Below are 22365 nucleotides of genomic sequence, written 5' to 3' on the forward strand. Positions count from 1 at the left end.
TTTTTGAGCTCAAATGAAAGAGCGGGTCGAGAAATGGCGTGCAGAAGTCTTTAAAGATGACAAATCTCTCTAAAGATGATGTCTGTTTTCAATTGAAAAGCGCAATTGTGACAACATTTTCCAGTGGGTTCACATTCACATATCAATAATTGTCTGACAGGAGAAACTAAATATCATTGAATTTCCAAAATTAATAAGCAATTTCAAGAATAAATTGACCACAAATCATTTTGATCTCAAACAGTGCAGAGAAATACAATTGAAAAAAAATCTATAAATTACAACAAATGCGAGAAACATGAGGCACACCTCATGACGTGAAAATTCTACCTTTTTTAATCCCCTGTGATTGATTGATTAGAATTGACATTTTGAATCCAATTTTCACAGTCACCGGTATAAAAATCGAATGCTTAACCCAGATTAAAACGAAAACCAATTGAAATTCAATTGCACGCTTGTCGTAGGTACTTGTTGTGGCCAACGGCTACTGCCTGTATCAAGGGGCCACTGATCAATTAGTACCCTATTTGGAGAGTGTTAAACTACCATGTCCGATATATCACAATCCAGCTGATTATGTTATTGAATTGGCCTGCGGTGAGCACGGTTACGATAAAATCGAAAACCTCGTTAATGCATCCGACAATGGGAGAAATTTACAGTGGTTCAATAATAAAGAGCGCTTTGTGTCGTCAATCGAGGTCGCTATTGATTCATCCAAAGGTGGAGAACAAACACCAGACGCGGATGAAAAAAGAGGTAAAAAAATTCATAGCGTTCGAGAATATGTTGATTAATTTTTTGCGGCACTTACGAACATACATTATTATTTGTATCACGCGAAACTGCTGGTGATTTTCAGGAAAATTTGATGAGGAGGAGAGTGAAAAAAGCAGTATATTAAAAAAGCTGCGCAAGAAGAAATCTCTGCAAGCTACGTCACAACTTCATCAGTTGAAAATATTGCTGCAACGAGGATTTATAAAAAGTAAAAGAGATACGGTGAGTGTGGTTATGATAAATAAATGTGAAAAAGCGGAAATCGTGAGATATTTATTCGAAATGGATTATCGACACTTTCCACTAAGAATGGTGATAACTCCTTGATTTTTTTTTTAGATGATTTCCCTCGTGCAAAGTACACTGAATACGAAAAGTCTAGCGTGTTTATTAGGAAATTGTATTGGATTGTTGTTCAATAGAGAATATTTAACAGAAAAAAATCAATGGATTCCTATCTTTTTGTACAAATAATTCTGTTGAGATTATACATATAGAAATTTTTCCGCTTAAATTTTCTAAGTCTTCTCATGAAAAAAATGCAAAAAAAACGGAAACGAATTTCAATATTTCCTAGTAAATGCTCTAGATTTTTTCTCTAATTTTTTTCTCCCCTGAACTTCGCTGGGAGAAAAAATAGATTATATTTTTTCCGGCCAACAGTTCGAATTTTTCTAGGGATATATCTGATGATCACGAAAGGAATTTAATTTTTGTGAAAGACGTTAATTTCAGTGTTGATTAATGAATTCGCTTCTCATTCATAAAAATTCCCATAAAAATAAAAATTTCAATAATTGCGTTCAATCGAATTTCAGACTTTAACATATCTAAGATTGCTGGTTAATATTTTCACGGGCATAATGCTCGGAACACTGTTCATCGGTGCTGGTAATCAGGGACACCGAGTTCTGGAAAATTATAATCTACTTTTTGCTATTCTAATGCATCACATGATGACATCCATGATGTTAACAGTTCTTACATGTGAGTAAACGACTCTTGACAATTTATTATTTCAATCAAGTATTCAAGTAATCATATTATGAATATCATTGAAAATCCCGTCGCAATGAATTCTCATCTTTCTTCGGGCAGTTCCGTCGGAGATGAACATTTTGAAGAAAGAACATTTCAACAGATGGTACAGTCTCAAAATGTTCTACGTATCGGTGACTATCATCGATATACCCGTTGCTGTGATATGCTGTGCAGCATTTTCGGGCATCATCTATGTTATGTCTGCACAGCCCATGGAGTGGAGCAGATTTTCAATGTTCTTCACAATTAGCATGCTCGTTGTTTTTACTGCTCAGAGCTTTGGTCTCGTCATCGGAGCTGTCTTCAGTGTTGTGGTGAGTGGAAATCATCGTGTCGATTTATTAAACGAAATTAATTGCGTGATGATATTTTCTTTGGATAATTCATTTGACCGTCGATGCTCATTACACGTGAGAACAAATTCCATAGAATAACCTGGCGAAATCGAATTTAATAGAATTTAATTTTTGTGCACAATTTATTCTATTGAGATATTTTTTAGAAATTCGTCGGCTTGAAACTTTCAAATTTGTATGATTTTTTTTCAATGAAAGGTGATGTAAAATGGAGTGACTAATACTGGGAAAATTCATGTCGAGAAATTTCTATAATAAATTAATGTCTTGATGCGGTATTCTTCAATAGGAATGTTCAATGGAAAATATTCTACAGAAAAAATCAATAGAATTTGATGTTTCTATGCAATTTATTCTATTTATTTCTCTTATTCTATAGAAATTCTTCGGTTTAAATTTTCCAAGTTTCTTTATTCGCGTTTTAAAAATTATGAAGAGAGGAGAAAAAAGAGTAAAAAAATGGAATATTTATTGAGTAATTCCCATAGAAAATGTCTCAAAAGAAAAATTAGTAAAAATGACAAAATTCTGCAGATTTTTTAAAATGAATTTGGAATTCCCTCAAAACGATTATGCCACGTAATACGGGGATTCAATTATCGTTGTTTTTTCCGTCAAATGATCGATTTTTTTCATTCAGAACGGGACATTCTTGGCGCCGACCCTCTCAGTCCCGATGATGATGTTCGCTGGTTTCGGGGTCAACTTGCGTGACCTCCCGGGGTATTTGAGGCCCGGAAGTTACCTGAGTTACTTGCGATACGGCCTAGAAGGCTACATTCACGCGATTTACGGAGAAAATCGCGACACCCTGGATTGCGCGAAGACGGAGGAGTACTGCCATTACAAGTATCCAAAGAAGTTTCTGAATGAAATTGTGGCCATGGCGCCCGATCAATTTTGGAACGATGTCTTTGGACTGACTGTTCTGCTACTAGTGTTGAGGATAAGTTCCTACTTCCTGCTGAGATGGAAGCTGCAGTCTGCACGATAATGAATTAACCACTTCGATAATTAATGAGTGAAATGCCTAGGAATATTTCTGTTGTGAACGAGAGTAAAGAAATTCTTGGCGTTGCATGCGGCGCAATTTTTTAACTATTTTTTTACGAAAAATAGTCATGTTCAGTAACTCGTTACTGACAGTTACAGGCGACTGTGGGGTGCAAATTATTTTATTATTGTTGATAATGGTGGACTGTGACACTCAAGGAACTTCCCTGTCGAGTAAGAATTAGGATTAATGTGCACTGAGAATATTGTAAATGAGAATAATAAATAGTGGTATTTTTTTCACTTGTGTGACCTTCTATGCATTAACATTCGTCTATTTTTACTTGGATATGTCATGATGGAGGGAAAACTTGATTGACGATTGAGGAATATGTTCGAAGGTCGGTGACAGGGATTTTGTATTGGTTTTTCATAGATGAAGTCTTGATGAATGAAACCGTCGAGTTTTTATTTCCGAAAAAATCGTGACAACTTCTGGGACCACGATAAAATGACACTGCCACGTAATCATCATTTCCATTTATTCGTATTACAAAATAAAAATATTACAGCGTAAAACCACAGGTACAAAATGTATTCATGTAATAAATAAAAATATCAACACCATTTGAGGAAATAAAAATCACGTGGAAAAATAATATCTTCACCTATTTCATTGAGCATTAACCGGGAATGTAATATCAGGTGTAGGAAAGTGGTAGAACGAGATAGCCTAATTCAACATGAATTCGTCATAAGGGCCCCTTCGAATCTAACGGAAATGAAACGAATATAACGAAAACGAATCTACCGGAATTCCCTTGGGGATCTTGGTTATGAAGTGAAGCGGAAAACAATTTCTTCATTATACAAATTTTGTTGAAAGTCAATAGATTTTGATCTTCTCAAATGATTACTTATACTTTTGAGATTTTTCCAATAGAAAATTCGTGACCTCAATTTTACAAACTTGTTTTGCTGCATTTTTTCCCGTTTCTCATTCCCAAATATAAGAAAGCACTGAAAAATTCTCCTTCATTAAACATTTAAAAATTTTCTAGCGAATTCGCTAGATTTTTTAATGAAAATTTTTCGTACTTGCAGCAATAAATTATATGTCGTTTACTCCATCCAGGTTTCCTGACGTCATAAAAATCCCCACGATTTATTGTCTCATCTGTTATGATTCTCTGATCTCGTTTTACCCCTTAACTACCGAATTATTATTCAGACGGAATTAAAAATTCCCTCCTACATTGACCTAGTACTCTTCCACCTCAGCACCCCATAAATACATAAATGCAAAAGCGCTATCCAACTGACGAGTGCATAAACCGTAGACGAGAATTCTAAGGACGGCATGTCCATGTGTCTGAGGATTTTATTCGGAGCCCTTAAAATGCAGAATTCCTCAGGGCACGGCAAGGCCCCTCGGTCCCCTCCGTAAACCGCCAGCATGAGTCCCTCAAACGAATACCTAAAGTAGCTCAAGAAGCTGATGGGCGTCATGTAAGACGGGACTTCCCCCAGTTTTAGGAAAAATCCCGAGAAAAGGCACATCGGTATGTTCAGCGCAGGCACAAGGAACGTTCCGGCCTAGGGAAAAAATTTAATGTATCCAGGGACAACACGGCATACAAGAATTAAGGGATAACAGAAGGCCAACGTTTCCTCGAAATTTTCAAACAAATTTCCTGCTCAAAGTTGTTTGTATTTTTCGAACCCAAAGCCCATTGACCCTCATCATCGCCTCCTGGAGATTAATGCGCTTTGATTTGTAGAAATATCGACAACTTTGGGCAGGAAATTTATTGAAAAATTTGGCATTTGGCCGCATTCTGTTACCCCTTAAAAAGAGTTAATGGATCAGTTACATGAGTGTGCACTGCAGCTCCAGTCAGCATTCCGAAGGATTGCGCGAGTATACACAGGAGAAAGCAGATCAACCAGCTCTTCATAAACCTGTCGCACTCCACTGGTTGTCCGGTCATACAGTAAGCTATTACCAGAAAGAATGTAGGACAGAGAGTCTAGAATTCGCAAGTAATCCAATACAATTTCAGGTGAATTATGGAACATTGAGAGTTACGTTTAGAAGAAAAAAGGGTAAAATGGAGAGGTTTCAATCTTCAATAATTTTGGATCAATCTTCAATGATTTTGGAATCAACGATTGAGAAATAAACAAATAGATGAAATCCAACGTTTTTCAAATTTTTCCGATGGTTTTTCCGGGCTTCAAAGTGATTCATTTGAAGTAGCTCCTTATTTTTTAATTAAAAGATTTTTAAAAACTGCACATAAACACCGAAAACTCGATTCGAAATCGTAATCTTTCTTTCGCCATTTAATTGCCGTTTTCGATTTTATAAATAAAAATGTTAAAAAAACATTATTTGACCCACAGTTTTTCAAGATCTTCTATATCTCCAGGCAAATAAAATATTAGAATCGGATTTTTGTAATAAAAATGTCGCACTGGAATTTTTCTAGAGAATTTCTCTCCGTGTAGAGCTACTTTAAATCACATCATTTAAGGACATCCATCTGCATTTGCAAACACTAAAAATATGCAAATGTGTGCATTTGTAATCACTAGATATTCAAGATTTACGATTGACCATTTCACCTCATCTTCCCCTAATTCATCAAAGAATTATTTAAACCTGTAGAGGAAGATCTGTTAGGACCTTTGTGACGTGATAAGTCCCCAAGCCATACCAATTATTCATGTGCTCCCTTGCGAAGACCTCTGCTTCAATCGGAACTAAAAATAGTTAATCAATCAGAGTCGAAAATACATCGCATTCTTATTAGGTTAATTACTACCGCTCGGGTCTCACACGAGGAAGAGAATTCTCGTGATTGTGAATGAATACATGTTAATCTTCATTTTAAATTGTTTTTTTTTTCGGTCTTATCGGGAGAATGAGATAGCTTCACGCATGGAATAATGCGGATTTTTTCACTCCAATTTGGACTCACACATCTGCACTGACGGCATTGCATTGCTGAAGAAGAGGAAGAGGAGGAAGAAGAAGAGACAGGCAATGTTGCTGGGGACTTTACTGGCGTCACCACCGAATTTGTAGAATACCAATCCCATGAATATGCCGACTAGTATGTGGGCAGTTAGTCTCAGTTTTGTCAAGGTCTAGAAAACATGCAAAGATTTAATTATCAATTTTGTTATGATTCTGCGCTCGTGGGAATTTATTCGGTTTGTGAATATGTAATTTACGAAAAAATTGAAGGGGAAATCGAAGCGCATTTGATGGAAGTTTAATTGGAATTCTGTTGAAATCCAATGGATATTCTATTATTTTTTCAATCTACGAGAATTAGAAATTCCGTAGCCTTTCTGATTTTTTATTATTAAAATATTTAACAGAAATAGATTTCGACTTTTCTATCCAATTTTTTCTTAATAAAAATCCCAGAGTCTAAATTTTCTATTTTTTTCCCTCAAATTTTACAATGCAAGATAAAAAAATTGGGTGAAGAAAAGAGAATAAAAAAATCGAAATCGATTTTAAACTATTTTCTATCATTTCGGGGAGCAGATTCTGAATTTTTAATAGAAATTGAAAATAAACTAATAGAATTCCCAAAGAACAGTGCTAGGATTTCCTAGTGAGATTTCTAGAAGGGATGAATCATTTTGTCATGAATAATTGAGAAATATTGAATAAAATAATCAATAGGAAGTAATTAATACTGTGGAGACATGGATTACATTGTCTCGTAGAATACACTTCGTCGACCTCCAAATCAGCATTCGGAATTCATTGAACCATTTATCACATTTTTGCTTCAGACATCTTCCAGTATTTTTCGTTATCACGCGTCTCCCAGCGTCCTCTTGTCCGTTGAACACAGGTACAAAGGATTTATTTGATACTACTTGGAACTTCTCACTGTAGTTTCTCAAATTATCTAAGTCACCTCCGTGCTGACCAGTGATTACCTCAATCACTGCAAGTACAAATCGTTTAATATCTAGAACCATCTCTTTTTATTGTAAACTGTAGGGGAGGGTGGGGTAAAATGGTTACTTTTGACTTTTTTTGAAATGCTCATGGCGTGTTGAATTGTTCATGAAATGGAATAATTTAATTTCTCAATTGGAAGAACAATTATTCCCCTTTGTGATGAGCTTAGACTGAGCGCAATTGATAAATCAGTTTCTGAGTTATGAATATTCTTATCAAAGTCAGAAGTGTCCATTTTATCTCACCCTCCCCTACTATTAAAAAAGCGCTACGCTTAAAAATTATTGCCTTCATGTCTAAATTATTAAAATAAATTGTAGAGGTCATGAAGGCCGCATAAAAACACATATTTGAGTTAAAAATACAGGTGAATCCGAAAGTTTCAAGTAGAAATTTGGCGAAAATTTTCAAATTTACTTAATTTTTCAATTCAGTACGAATATTCAGCATCAGAATGACACAACTTTTCAGTTCATTAAAAATTCCAAGAAATGTTCAGGCGAATTTTCCCTATTTTCACGGAATAATTGAACTGAATTTTGAAGTTTCCATTGATTTTATCATGATTTAATGAACAGATCAATTGTGTATGTGACTCATGCTTCATAACATCATGACATTCTTGAATTTGCAATTGAATATGAATATTCACTATCAAAGTGACCTGAATGCTCGATTAATTTGAAATTCAAGAATATATTCACGCGAATGTTCCTAATTTTTACCCACTTGCCCTGATTTCTTTTGATTTCTTTATCAAATTAGCAACTAATTGAGAATTCCAGGGAAATTAACCGCATATTTTTCATGTATAGTCCCTCCCCTCTGCAAATGTTAATTACCAAACTCAGAGATATTGTAGAACGGGGGACAGGAGAACCCCGCCTCCCCGAAGGTTTCCACAATTTTACTCGCTGGCCCGCAGTACAAGTCCCTTCCCTCAGCAAGAACGAGCATCTCGTCAAAATGAGTCATCATTTGACTGCTCGGCTGATGAACAGAACAAATAACAGTGCAGCCGGACTGCGCAATGTTCTTGAGTAAAATGATAACTTGTAGAGAGGCAGCACTGTCCAGTCCACTTGTTGGTTCATCCAGCACGAGCACTCGAGGATTAACAACAATTTCCACGCCAATTGAGAGACGTTTTTTTTCACCACCACTCAAATTTCCGGTCATTGTACTGAGGCAGTTCTGGAGACCCAATGTGCTCGCTACCCTCATTACCTTCCAAGAGAAAAATTAAATATTATTTCATCAGCCGAATGATAATTGCGGAGTGACGTCAAATTATTTACGAATATGTCTTGAAGTCGGGGATTATGGGACATTTCCTCAACGCTTTTTTCATTGAACTGACCACGTGAGGAGAAATTAAGGCAATTCAAGCTTCTTTTACAATTTGGTACAGACCACGCAATATATTCAACCCTTTTTAATCATCAAATTTGTCAGTTAAGTTGCGTGAGAAAAATTTGAATGAAATAGTGAATATTGAGCGTCATTCAAATTACATGTTGCAGAGAATTATTATTTTTTAAAAGCATTTGTTGTTCATAAATAAATAATGATTTTTATACTGAAAAATTGACTGTTTATAAATTATATAAAATACGCGTAATTTCCAAAAATTGAAATTTTTGAATTGTTCATTAATGATTTCCAAAAGTAAATTTTCCAGTTTTTTCAGATTTTTAAAATGTATTCTGATGATTCGATATCAAGATTCAAATTCAGGCCTGCAAAGTTTAAATAATAAAATAATTGTAAAATTTCCGGAAACATAGGGTCAAATGGGGCTCAAATGAAAGCTCTGATGTTCGCCAAAGTATTTGAATATCCTTAATTCAAAAATCTCACAAGCGAAACCGTAGAATCGCTGTAGTCTTAGGCCTCCCGTTCTCATTCAACTGTTCAATTAATAAATTCAGCAAAAAATGTTCGAATAATAGCGATTGATAAAACCGCCCTGAATATACAGGCAAAAGTAATCGTCGCGCACTGGAATTGATCATATCTTAGACACAAGAAAATGATTAATGTTCAACACGCTGGCGATTTCATATTCCACAGTTTATCTCTCACACGGCGTTCGAATTGAAAAACTGGACAGAAAAATGTGCAGCAGAAAAAAACAATAGGCTCTGAGTTTTCTGAATAATTCACTCTGTTGAGACTTCTTCTTTAGAAATATCCCAGAATAAATTTCTCAAGTTTTTCCCATGGAGCAAAGAAAAAATTGTGGGAGGGATTGGAAAAATTAATGCTTGCTTCGCTGTTGGAAGTCGGTCAAGTCCTTATTCAAATTATCAACTAATGAATTCAATAAAAACCTTTCGAACAATAGCAATTGGTGTAAGCAAATCTATGCGCAAGAGACATCATCAAACCTCTTGTGGCACGATATTACATCATTTTCGAGTATCACAATATGACGTGACATGATTTATAAACTGAGATATCACTGAATTCTTCATGCACTTCCCTTATTCAGCGATAACTAAATTGTGTAATTTTCAGTCACAACATTTTCCTACCAAACATTTTAATAGAAAAATAAATCGAACGCATTAATTGAAAAAATTTCGCTCTATTTAAAAAAAAATTATCTCCAAATAAAATTGATTCATTCTGTCATCTCACTTCACACAGGGAGAAATATTTTTCAAATAAGTTGACCTCTGCGTCGAAATTTCCATCAAAACTAAAAATGTTTGCAACTAATTTTAATCAAATTTCCCTCCGTGCACTGCAGAAAAAAACAACTCCCCCATATTCACAAGCCAATTTACCAAAGCGTTGATTTTCTTTTCATCAGATCCCGGAACTTTCAGCTTAGCAGCAAAATAAAGTGTTTCTCTAGTAGTAAGCAAAGGTAGCAGTTCGAATTCTTGCGGAATATAGCAGGCCAATTTTCTGAGCGTATCAGCTGTAGACATACTGCCGTTGATAGCAACGTGCCCTCTGACTCCCTCTTTTCTGCCCCTCAGTCCACAGAGGATACTTAACAAACTGGTTTTTCCAGCTCCTGAAGGCCCGATCAGCACATTCAAACAACTCCCACGGAAATATCCATCTATTCCCAGCAGCACCTCTTTCCCTCCTTTACCTGGGTATTGAAATAACGCTAACAAAATAATTACTTATATCGTTGAATTATTCAACTAATCACGCAGTTTTCAGTGTAATTTCAACAGTGATTATTTTTGCTTTTGTTCGTTCAAATTTAAATTTTGGATTTTTTGTGTTGAAAAAAGTCCGATAATGCAATCGTTCGCTAATGAATGGACGGAGTTGAATTTTGAATTAAACCTTTTTTGTCCTATCGATCGTCATTAATTAAAAATTAATTCATCTATCAGTTATTTAATTTTCAAATTTTTTCGAAAATCGGTTGTCGCACGATAACTAAAAAAATGATCTAAATTGATTGAATGGTGGCTTAACAAATTTGTTTGGATGTCTTTTAGACCGAGTTCAAAGATGAAGACGATAGCAATAATCGTTATTTTGATTTATTTGAAAATTTCCAAAATTTTGTATTTTTTGAAAATAAGAATTCCGGGGATAACTGAATATCATGCTTCAAATGAATTCAATCATAACTTAAAATGTTTGTTTTAAATTCATTCAGGTATGTATAAATAACATTTTTCTACTAACATTTTATCGCAGGGCTGAGGGGAGAGATAGAACTGCAAAAAACAATCGGTTGTACAGAACAAAGTCACAATAACTAAATGAAAAAATTAGTTAAACAGAAATCTTATTCAATTTAATAGAATGAAATAAATAATTATCCATCACAGAAGGAAATGATGTGCAAAATAATCATTCGGAAGCATATTGCTAATTAATTAGCAAAAATAACTACACCATATCCAATACAAGAGTAACTTCCCACTTGTTTACAACCGAATTTACGAAGTTGACGAAGATGACTTGCCTCTGGCCTTCGGACGGATTGAGTATGAGAGGTCATTGAAACTAATTGTTATGTTCGATTCAGACTTTGGGAGGACTTCAGCCGGAATCTCCGGATCATCCGATTTCGTTAAAAATGTTTTCACCGCTGGACCCCTCATGAGACTGTCGTCCTCGCCGATGTCGTATTCACCACCCATTGCACCAATTAATCATTCAAATCTAGTGGACGCCAAGATAATTGGACAATTGATACTGCTATCAGGGTATCCTTCAGCAAGTGTTTAATATCAGGAGATAGTAATTTTATTCCATGCTTGCACTGCGTGGCTACACGATAAGCCTGCACTTTGAATTTTCCGTATTATTCTTTCCTGTTACATTTATCTTTCGCGAGTTATCTCGAGGCTCAGAATTAAACTCCATTCGAGACAAGATTCGAGTGGAGACTGTGGAGCGCCCGGAGTCTCTTGCTGAAGCGAACAACATTGAAAACGAGTGAGAACGGTCTGACCCCTTCTGTGACCACTAGACGAACGGAGAATGCCACGTGGAGAGAGATAGTGAGTCGCGGGAGAAGTGCCGAGACTGAGAGGACTAGCCTAATCGGGAGACAAAGGAGGTGTTTTCGAGATACTGGATCGCACTTATGATATTGAATGTTAAAGTCATAGGGAATCATGATCTCATGCGCATGAAATTACGTTTTTTACTGAAGGATTTTGATGTTTCTATACGACTCGTTATTTCGATATTGACTTCAAAGGAATTTCTTGTCGCGAATTTTTTACGAGAGAGAAAAACATGCAGTGGAATGAACGTGGGGAATTTCTATGGAAAATAGATTGCTAGAATATTCGTATAGAAAAACGGAAATCGATTGAGTTTCGCTGTAGATTCTTCAACCATTTTCAATCATCAAATTAGTCATTTAAGTTATGTGAGAAAAATTTCATAAAAATCATGAATGAATTGCACAGAATTATAATTTTTTTAAACATTCGTTGTTTATTTGTTAATAAACAACGAATGTTGAGTAAAATTGCTTAAACTTTAGGAAACAATTTTTTTTAGCATGAAATCGATTTCTGGTAAAATTCTGCGTATGAATAAGTTTGTTACGATAGTGGAAAATTGATTGTTTATAAATTATTTATGGAAAACGTTCATAATTGTCAAAATGATAATTTTTAAATTATTTCATTAATTTTCCTCCAAAAGTAAACTCTAATTTTTTTTACAGATTTTAAAAATGTTTTCTAAGTATTCAATATCGAGATTCAAATTCAGACCTGCAAGTTTAAATAATAAAATTACTGTAAAATGTCCGGAAACTGTGAAATGTCCGGATAAAATGGGGATCAAATGAAAGTTCTGATGTTCGACTAGTATAAAAGCATTTCACTGAAAAAAAAAATACCCGACGTACTTGGACATTAAAATGACTAAAAATTACTTATTTTCATCATTCCAAAGCGTTTTCAATTTTAAATACCCCTATTGCGTAGTTACCCAGAGGTGTATATCCTACCTCATGTGGATAGCCTATTGCGCTCACTCGTGCGCGGAATTATCAAGTAGAAAGCTCTCAGATATGTACTCACGGTGTTGCAACGCTCCTCAGAAAGAAGGAATATGAAAGGTGAATTCAGCTCGATAAAAAATTAAAAACTACCGCTGAGGTATAAAAATTTATTTGGCAGAATAGATTTTTCCATAAAAATTTTTCTTATGGCAACGTACAAAAACTACAATTTCCAAGAGGTTTTCAAAAATTATTTATCGTCGATGATCCCAAGAATTACTTTCACTTGGAAATTTCGTTTTGACTAGATTTCTGCTGCTCATGTTCTCGCGTTATTTCTTCGAGACAAAATGGAATATATCTCCTTACGTTTATTTTAGTCTTATGGAATTTATTGTCCATCTTTAAAGTATTTTCTTCAGTTTTAATCGAAGACAACCGTAGGCGATCAAGTCAAGAATTAGGTAGAGAATAACTAGAACGATCATGGGCATCCAGTACTCCGCGGATTTCATTCCAAAATCCATTAGTAATTTGCTGGGATAAGTGTAATGGCAGTAAATTTCGTTGCAAGGCATCTTGGATCGGCCGAATCTACAGGGAAAAAAATGAAAAACAACTAAATAAAAAATGGAAAGAAAAAAAACACTACTTTAGTCATCTTTCGGTGGTTACGAGGATCTATTTGAATAATGCGCTGTTCCATTGCACTAAATATTCAAGACTCACCCGTACATTGAGGCCATGGCAGCTTGAAACCCATATTTCAAGAATGAACCGTGGAAGAGCCATTGTAGATACCACGGGGCATCAGTCAAGTGCACCAAAAAACCACTAAATAACACGAATGGCATGATGAAGAAAGGGCCGAATATAACTCCGTACTAAAAACAAATCATTGAAGATCATCCCCATTAATTGATAAATCCTTCTTCAAAACCAATATTTGATATTAATTTTTTGTCAATTTTCAAACAGAAAACGTTGAAGTTTAGCAAAAAAATCAATAGATTTTTATCCTTTTCCGTGTGAATTTTCTGATACAAATTTCTGACATTAAAAAAAAATTACATTACCGCTGAAATTTAATGACATTTCGTGAATATATCCTCAAATTTCCAATTAATTAATAATAAGTCGTGAAGTTTCCTTTTAAAGTTTAGTTGAATTTTAGTTGAAACTTGTAATTTCATAATTTTTTCCAATAGTCTTACATTGTTCCAATAGCAAACTTCAACAGAGAAGTTCTCACGAGAAGAACAAGAAAGTAGCGTGAAAAAAATTAAATTTATGCCGAAAATTTCAATGCGAAATACGCGGATAAAATACGTTTTATAAAAGGATAAAAATCAATTAAATTCCATTGATTATTTCCATTGATAAATTATTTTTATCACATTATTGTACCTTTATACTAAAAACAATTCCACAAATAAGTCCGATAAGTTGAGCTACGAGTGAAACCGCAATGTAACACGTCAAGAGAAGTAGAAACCTCTTGCCCTCGGCAATCTGTCCAGTCATGAGATACAGAATCAACATATATAATGACACAGCTGTGATCTGAATTGGTAGATCCGCCAATTTGTTCGCCAAGTAGAAAGAGCGCAGTTTGTACCATCGATTGAAGTGCTCTCGCACGACGATTGGCAGTATGAGGGGAACTGAAGCAGATAAGAGCACGAATGCACTAATTGTCACGTCTTAACTGAAATTCCTGCTGAAAATTGTGGAAATACTATTACAAGTTATTAACGTCGCGCTGAACGCACTGAACATCACAAACATGAGGCTCATAAATAGTAGGCCAGAGTTATTGCGAGCCTCCTCGGCATCCTCACCGATGTTGTAAAATACCGATCCTTTGAAAATTGCTATTAGGCAATGCATGCTGAGTCTCGTAAACGTGAGAATCTGAAAAGATAACATCGGTAATGATTTCTCTACTTCTGACTTCTTTTATTCTTCCATGCAATGTACGTATGAAAATACACGTATGAAAATATTTCATAGAGATGGGAATAATTTTTTTTTCAAGTTACGTAATTTTTAATGGATTTTTGGGTAGAAAAAAAATTAACAGATTTTCATTCTTGAATAATAATTTTAGTGCATGCATCTATAATTATTTTTTCTTAAAATTAATAAGTGGTGAAGAAAATGCAGCTAAAAGAAATTGTGGAATTTATTTTCAATTGTTTTTATAGAGGTAAAATTAGAATCTATTGACTTTCTTCTGTGGGACAGTCTCAATAGAATTGAATATCTCCATACGTCCAGTGAGAGAAAAATATCCTAATATGCAGATTATATTTAATTGAGAGAAGTAAATTATTGTCAATGGCTTAAATCTCAGAATGTTGCCCGGAACTTGAATAAAGTCTCATTTGTGACTGTCGTTGCGCGTTACATCATGAATAAATTACGTATAGAAATTTAAGTTAACCCTAAGTTTCCGGACATTTTACAATGATTTTGTTATTTAAACTTTGCAGGTCTGAATTTGAATCTCGATATTGAACTGTTAGAAAAAATTTTTTAAATCTGAAAAAAATGAGAAAGTTTACTTTTCGCGGAAAACTGACGAAATAATTAAAAAATTGCAATTAATTGAGAAATCATGAAAAATGTTTGAATCTCTAGTGAGGTCTGCACCAAACTCTAAAAAATACTGTGATACCCCTAAAGGATCGACGAAATAGTATTTTTCTGTCGTTATGGGGTTTTTACTCGTGGGGAGTTGGTGGGCCGAGCCGCAGGCGAGGCCTGCCAACCCCGCGAGCATAAAACCCCATAAAAACAGCCCGGCGAGCATTTTTCCATAGTGATTTTCACTTGTACGAGTTTGGGGAAGAGCTAATACCAATTCTCGAACGAGGAAAAGCGAAGAGCAGACGAAAAACTTCTCCCAAGTAAACATTTTTCAGACATTAAAATTTTTCTTCTCACTCTACGAAATCATTGTCAATAGTAAATTGAATAGATTACCCTATCCCTAGAAAGTTTGATGAAATTTCTCCTGAAAAGCACGCCCAACTGTCTCGGAAATCCAGTGGCATAATACCCAGAATTCGATCTATTGTCATCCACACCATCGCCATCGTAAAGTTCCATATTGAGTCCATCGCCGAAGGACCAATGAATTTTAGTCTCCGACGGTGACCTCCAGGCATTACTCTTCCCATTATCAATGGACTGGCTGAGGGTTTTATTGTAATCACCATAATCTCCATTGCATATCTCCATCACTGAGCCAATGAAAGCGAAAAATTAACTGAAATTCACCGCAATTCGAGGGAAAAACGTGTCAAGGTGATCAATGTAATGGACTCACAGAAATCAGCTGGATTGTAGTGAGTCGGACACTGGAGACCATGGTCAGACAGATAGGGTATCAGATTTCTTGTACCACCTGTGTAAATACACGAGCCATCAACGAGTACGTGTAAATGATCGATCATGTCGAGGAGCGTTGCACTAGGTTGGTGTATCGTTATAATTACCGTGCGTGGTCCTTCACGTGCCAATGCCTTCAATAAATTGAGACACTGCTTAGATGCAACACTATCGAGGCCACTGTGTCAACAAGAGCAAGAGCAAATGAGAGAAAAGAAAATGGTAAATGCGCGGAGAGAAAAGCTGGAGGAAAATTGTCTAGGTAATCTCGAGCCACGTGTTTTTCATTAGAAAATCCTTTTGTGGGGAACATCTCTTGATTCGGTTTACGAAGGACGTGAGAAGGTAAGAATTACAAAAAAAATCTAGACATCGAGCAGTCATTCACGTTCAGAGGCGTAATTTTTTACGCAATTCCGGATAAATTTTACAATTTCAGGAGAAATTACTCTGATGTTTAGTTTTTTTTTCGGAGAAAAATTCACCATTCGTCTCGCATTTTTTTCTCGATACAGAGTCAAATGGATCGGGAACTGAATTTTACTCCACGGTTACTCAATTTCGTTGGTGATGTCTTCCCGACTTTCTTCCTCGTGGGATTCCCGCGACTTCTTCCTCAATATCGAACTTATTATGGAGTTTCGAGGGGAATTTAATCGAATAGGAAGTTGATGTTCACCTCGTTGGCTCGTGTGAGTTATTCATAAGTTCAAGAGCAATAGCCAGTCTCTTCCGCTGTCCTTCACTGAGAGGCAAAGATGCGAAGGACATCGGAATGGACGAAAGTGAAAAATTTAATGTACAGTGTTCGGCGTAAATTGTCCTTCGTTACAAAAAAATCCTAGCCATTGAGTATCTTTTATGCAATTCCGGATGAGTTTTACGATTTCAGGAGATTTATCCTGATGTTCTGTAATTTTTTTTGCGGAGAAAGATTCACTATTCGTCTCGTATTTTTTTCTGAATTTCTTTCTGAATTTTGCTCCACGATTACTTGATTTATTCGTAATTTATCCCCGAATTTCTTCTCCGTGCGATTCCCGCGACTTCTTCCTCAATACCGATCTCAATATGGAATTTCGAGGAGAATTTAGTCGACTAGGAAGTCAATGCTCACCTCGTTGGTTCCTCAAATGACTTAACATAAATGGTGATTATTTATAAGTTCAAGAGCAACAGCCAGTCTCTTCCGCTGTCCTCCACTGGGACAGCGACAACAAACAAACAAAGATGCGAAGGACATAGGAATGGACGAAAGTAAAATTTCAAAAAATCCTAGACATTGAGATAAATTTTACGATTCCAGGAGAAATACCGCGACGTTTAGTCAATTTTTCGGGGCAAGGGGAGAAGAAATCACCATTCGTCTCGCCATTTTCTCTCAATATAGAGTCAAAAATATCTAGAACTGAATTTTGCTCCCCAACTTTCTTCTCCTTGGGATTCCCGCGACTTTTTCCTCGTGAGGAACTACACTACCGATCTCAACATGGAATTCCGAGGAGAATTTAATCGCCTAGGAAGTGGATGCTCACCTCGTTGGCTCGTCAAACAACATGAATGGTGGATTATTCAGAAGTTCAAGAGCAATAGTTAATCTCTTCCGCTGTCCTCCACTGAGATTGCCTGTTCTGGTCTGTTTGGAATTGGCGAGGCCCAGTGCAACTAGAATGTGTTCAATCTACAACAATTACCAATTACTTTAATTCCCTTGGTCGAATTAGCTGGCAAGTACCGAAATATCATCAGTTAATTCTTCAATTCCCAGCAAGTTGAGTGAATCATTCAATTACCCTCTCAGACTTGTTCTCATCGGTCATCCGGAGTTTGAGGTCTGCTGCGACCTTCATACTCTCCTCGACAGTTAGTAATGGTTCTAAATAATGATCCTGCATTATATATGCTGATGATCTTCTGAAGGCGGCTAGCTCACGAGGGCTGTTGTTTACAAATACACAGCCACTCTGCGGGGTTCTAAAGTAGGTTGTTCAATATTTTTAACAATTGAATGAAGGGGTTAAGACGGTTATATATTTGATTATATATTTGAATTAAATATACTTTTTCCCGAACGAAGGAACGAGTTTATTCAAACGCTCGTGATGAAGCTTTCATTCAAATTAAAATTTTATTTTTGTTTGGATTTTTATTTACATCAAATGCAGAGTTTCATTGACTGCGAAAATGTAAAAATGTATATGCATTTTCTCTTTAACATGTAACATGATTGTATTCATAACTGTATTCTATTTCGACCAAATTAATAGAATAGAGTTTTATTCTATTCGAACGCGTCCTCTGGGTGGAGTGGATTGGACCGACTTTCACAAATTCTATGCACTTGCTGATAATTTATCGAAGCATGATTTTATTACTGCGAAATTGTACGTACATGAAATTTTGCAATCAACGAATGCCAATTTGAATTGTTGAATTTGACTTTTTTTTCAGTTTTCATCTGTGAATGTCAATTTTTTATGTTTCTCCCAGATGACAGTCGAATGGATCCAGGTAAAAAAAAATTCGAATTAAGAAATTTGTATCCAGGCTCACTGACGTCACCATTTTTTGGATTTTTATCGCATGTTAAATTGGAATAGCCACGCTCTGACACATAAAACGACGATCACTAAAAATCACATATTTTTTTAAAAGCATGATCATAAAATTCCGATAAAAACATTTTATTCAATATAAAATCAGTCAATAATATTAAACAATCTTTACATTATTGAATTAATCATCAGTCGATAATTTCGTGCGAAGGGTTGACGATTATTCAGCTAATCAAAATTCATTTTCAATAAATTTATAACTATTCATTCAACTGTCAACCGTCGATTTCCATTCTTCCTTACTTTACCGACTTTCAATTTTCAATGAAGACTAGCAAGCGTCAATTATTTTAAGATAAACGTCTCTTAAAATGACTAAAATCAGCTCGATACCAAATCGTCTCAATTCACCCCAATATTCCTTACGTGAAACCAGCGAGAATATCCATGAGCGTAGACTTTCCAGCGCCAGAGAGTCCCATGACGGCTGTCAATTCGCCAGCCCTGAAGTCCCCGCTGATATTATGCAGCAGCTGACGTTTCTCTGCAGGACAAAAAACCAAGCCCCCCTGTATTTACTCCCATTTTCATCCTCCGCCTCTCGCGTTTCCTCTCTCAAAAGATAGCCATCAAGACCTCCATTCTATCAAACATTTCTAACGCCCTATTCTATCACCAATCCACTCGACCAATTCCATGTTATCGTTCGATAAACCCCCCTCATCACAAAAGAATCATCATAAGCATGATGAAGGGGTATTTAAAATCATTCAAGCGATGTCGCGACGTCTGTTATCGCTGAATTCAACAGAGCTCGTGAGATCGAGATAACTCGTCATGATAAGCTCATCGATATTGTTACTATAATAAAGAGTGTTGAATTTAGTTTCGTGAAGGAAATTAATTTCGCGTAAAAATATTCTCTCAAACGGATTTTGCTTGAACCAAAAAACCGCTAGTTAATAAAAATTAATTACCAAAAAAATGTCATCTACTGCTGACCCTTTAAAGACAGTCCAAAATTTCTATCGGCAAAAATAGATTTAGTCACTCCCATCCATATTTTTATGCAAAACAAGGGACAGTATTTCTTTGTTCCGACTATTCAGTAATCACAAAGAAGAAATTGATCCTTGAATGAAATAATAATGAAGATATAGCAATCTTGTGACTTAGAGACAAAATATTTCTTGATAAGCTCCCTCTGTAAGAGATACACTTTCAAATTCTAATCAAACGATTTCTTTTCCGGTAATTTTCCACTCTATCAGTTAATTTTATTTCCATTATTCTCCAATAGACTACGTAATATCCACATTATGAGTCCCATTATTGACTAAACCTGTCGGCCTCTGCTGAGCCATTAAAAAATATAATAAAGATGACTGAGTAAAATATTCGTCTAGCGATTTTTTCAGCCCAAGCACGCCTCGCTCGGGCGCTCATTCATTTTTCTCTCAGCATATCCAACAATAGTTACAACCGATAATACCTTCAGATACTGATACGCCCGATAGATCGGTCATTGGGCCTGTCTCAGACAAAGCAATTAACATCGTCCCATATCGTGAAAAAAATGCGATACGACTGTCTCATTCCAATATTCATTACCTCTCATCAGTACGCCTGCATTAGCATTCTGCGAGATGCCATCAAAGGTCAGGTTCAAAGATCGCTGGAGTGAGTCGATCGTATCTTCTGGGAAGTTCTTCATAACGGAATTGTTACTATCACTATTACCAACAATTACTTCACTACCTAAAGACCAAAAATCGTGGACTCAGTGGTCATTGTTCCCGCCACAGCGTGAGATTCATTGCACTCGCAGTCGCCCCTCGCGCCACCGAGAACTCCCCAATAGCCGAACAATTGATATCAAACTTGTTTTCTATTTTCTATTCGCTCAGACTCGACTGATGGCGAAATACGAGTTTCCTAGTTGAGCGTGCGTGTACACAAGTCCACGATTGACGGCGAACTGATATCTTCAGCGGTAATCATGTTGCCACGCGGTATGTGTGTTAGAAGTGAGGATATTCGAATGGTGGCGCGCTCACTCCCACTTGATACATGAGTTTTCCTTTTGTTCTCTCAAGGCAGCACCTAGATTAATCCACATCTCCCACTGGCTCATTAGCATTCACCACTGCTGTACCGACCGGCAATCATAAGCTGGTAAATAATGCTTTGTATGCATGAACAAATGAGTCGGGGCCGCACAGCTGCACGATTGATAATGATAAATAACACGTTTTGGGGACTGAACTGTTGCACGACAACACGCAGCCACTCATTGATAACTAATTGTTGAGGGGGACAGGATGTCTGGGAAAAATTTAATTTTTCAGTGGGATCGCTGTTCGTGGAGATTATACAGAGGCGAGTGGTTGTGGATTACTGGGATTCTGGGACTGTCACGGAATTAGAATTCAAGTGATGCAGCGGGGGAGTACTGGATGGGAAGATATAGCTGATGAATTCTCTCACGAATGATGTTTTAAAACACGAGATACAGCGCACATGGATTGAGTTCAGTTGAGCCTTTGGGTGATTCGTTGGTACTTGCTGCACTAGAACAATGGAATTAATGTTGTGGAGGACTATGTGAAACTATAAATATGCACGAGTTGAATGTGGGCTGTCGAGAGTGTGCGTGCGCGCGGTTGTGGTGCGGGTCTGTGGGAAGGCGCGTGACTGGGGCGTGGAGTTAATTCTATGTTGGGCAATTTTTTATTTGGTTATTTTTTTAGGGGTAAGAGCACAATTTTTGGGGGAGATTCTCACCCTGTGGTGGACGCGTCTCCTCTTGTCGCGGATCGGGGGTGGGTTGGGGCAGCGCGACTGCGCATTCGGAGGATGAGCAACAAGGGGTTCGGTAGGATGGAGGGAAAATCAGGGTGGGAACCCCTTTGCAATCGGTTGCACTGCGAACATTTTAATTTCGCTTAAGTTGACTAGAAAAAAATTTTTTTAATAACTTTTTGAGGCATGCTTGAGCACTTCTACGTCATATTCAGACTAATAAACCAGACTAAGCCAGATAAACCAGACTAATTTTGACAAATTCACATTTTTATTCAAATTTTAGGTGATCTCGCCATTGAAAAATCACATGTTTAATCAATTTTTCCGTAAAATTATGAAGAAGTCAATAAAAGGTGTGAAATTGGGCTCAATTATTAAGTGAAAATGGGGGAAATTAGATAGTTTAGGTGCGTTAAATTAGTTTGTGAATAGTTTGTGCAGTTGAACAATTTTTTATTTATTTATTTTAATGGTAGAATCATAATGTTTTTCTATCACTTGAGGATCGGGGGTGGGTTAGGCTCTAACCGTTAGGGCAGCACGACTGCGCATTCGTAGGCCGAGCAACAAGGGGTGAGAACTGGAGGGAGAATAAATGTGAGAACTCCTTTGCAAGACTTCAATTACGGAATCGTCGTGTTACGGTTGGAAAATTTCGTTTGAAATTGCCGCGTTGAACCAAACTAATTTTGAAAGAGTGACGTTTTTATTAAAATTTAGGTAATCTCGTCTCTGAAAAATCACATTTTCAATCAATTTTCTCATGAAATTATGACATTTATTTATTTATTTATTTTTATGGTAAAATCAGTGTTTTGGGGGAGATTTTCACCCCTGGCAGACGCGTGTCTAGGGCGACTGCGCATTCGTAAGGGGAGCAACAAGGGGTTCATTCAGAGCGGAGGGAAAATGAAAGCGAGAACCCCTTTGCAAGGGCTCAAAATGCGAAGGTTTTAATTAAAAATTTCGGAAATTTCCTCATTAAACAATCTCATT

The 22365-nt window shown here is 36.4% G+C and overlaps 3 protein-coding genes across 3 annotated transcripts in view; 1 reads left to right on the forward strand and 2 right to left on the reverse strand.

The window, feature by feature from the left end:
• The window catches only part of LOC107044711 (ATP-binding cassette sub-family G member 4), a 17133-nt gene extending 13657 nt beyond the window's left edge, over nucleotides 1–3476 (forward strand). Inside the window, exons 6-10 of the mRNA XM_015266709.1 lie at nucleotides 468–762; nucleotides 866–1005; nucleotides 1602–1770; nucleotides 1882–2138; nucleotides 2821–3476. Of these exons, the coding sequence (XP_015122195.1) occupies nucleotides 468–762; nucleotides 866–1005; nucleotides 1602–1770; nucleotides 1882–2138; nucleotides 2821–3174 (1215 nt within the window). The 3' untranslated portion in view covers nucleotides 3175–3476. The remainder of the gene's footprint in view (nucleotides 1–467; nucleotides 763–865; nucleotides 1006–1601; nucleotides 1771–1881; nucleotides 2139–2820) is intronic.
• Nucleotides 3477–3698: 222 nt separating this feature from the next.
• On the reverse strand, nucleotides 3699–11566 carry LOC107044712 (ATP-binding cassette sub-family G member 4). The gene is made up of 8 exons (XM_015266710.1): nucleotides 11111–11566; nucleotides 9957–10273; nucleotides 8007–8391; nucleotides 6909–7147; nucleotides 6158–6326; nucleotides 5839–5939; nucleotides 5048–5203; nucleotides 3699–4769 (listed from the first exon to the last, which is right to left on the reverse strand). The coding sequence occupies exons 1-8, from the start codon at nucleotides 11286–11288 to the stop codon at nucleotides 4425–4427; spliced, it is 1890 nt and encodes a 629-aa protein (XP_015122196.1). The 5' UTR covers nucleotides 11289–11566; the 3' UTR covers nucleotides 3699–4424.
• A 1200-nt stretch (nucleotides 11567–12766) lies between these two features.
• Nucleotides 12767–21236, reverse strand: LOC107044723 (ATP-binding cassette sub-family G member 1). Its single transcript, XM_015266728.1, has 10 exons — nucleotides 20176–21236; nucleotides 18991–19108; nucleotides 17803–17983; nucleotides 17545–17690; nucleotides 15948–16189; nucleotides 15602–15861; nucleotides 14359–14527; nucleotides 14021–14277; nucleotides 13343–13497; nucleotides 12767–13207 (listed from the first exon to the last, which is right to left on the reverse strand). The coding sequence occupies exons 1-10, from the start codon at nucleotides 20276–20278 to the stop codon at nucleotides 13018–13020; spliced, it is 1821 nt and encodes a 606-aa protein (XP_015122214.1). The 5' UTR covers nucleotides 20279–21236; the 3' UTR covers nucleotides 12767–13017.
• Between the last annotated feature and the right edge of the window lie 1129 nt (nucleotides 21237–22365).

This window comes from Diachasma alloeum, unplaced genomic scaffold, assembly GCF_001412515.2.
Source record: "Diachasma alloeum isolate Michigan unplaced genomic scaffold, Dall2.0 Dall_scaffold_00782, whole genome shotgun sequence".
Classification (NCBI taxonomy): domain Eukaryota; kingdom Metazoa; phylum Arthropoda; class Insecta; order Hymenoptera; family Braconidae; genus Diachasma; species Diachasma alloeum.

Coding starts and splice junctions, on each gene's coding strand:
- LOC107044712 (XM_015266710.1), bottom strand. CDS start 11,288: ATGGGTGGTGAATACGACATCGGCGAGGACGACAGTCTCATGAGGGGT. Junction 10,274..11,110: donor AATCCGTCCGAAGGCCAGAG/GCAAGTCATCTT, acceptor TTCAATACCCAG/GTAAAGGAGGGAAAGAGGTG. Junction 4,770..5,047: donor GAGCTGCAGTGCACACTCAT/GTAACTGATCCA, acceptor TTTTTTCCCTAG/GCCGGAACGTTCCTTGTGCC.
- LOC107044723 (XM_015266728.1), bottom strand. CDS start 20,278: ATGAAGAACTTCCCAGAAGATACGATCGACTCACTCCAGCGATCTTTG. Junction 17,984..18,990: donor GATATTCTCGCTGGTTTCAC/GTAAGGAATATT, acceptor AACCTACTTTAG/AACCCCGCAGAGTGGCTGTG. Junction 17,691..17,802: donor ATGAGAACAAGTCTGAGAGG/GTAATTGAATGA, acceptor TAATTGTTGTAG/ATTGAACACATTCTAGTTGC.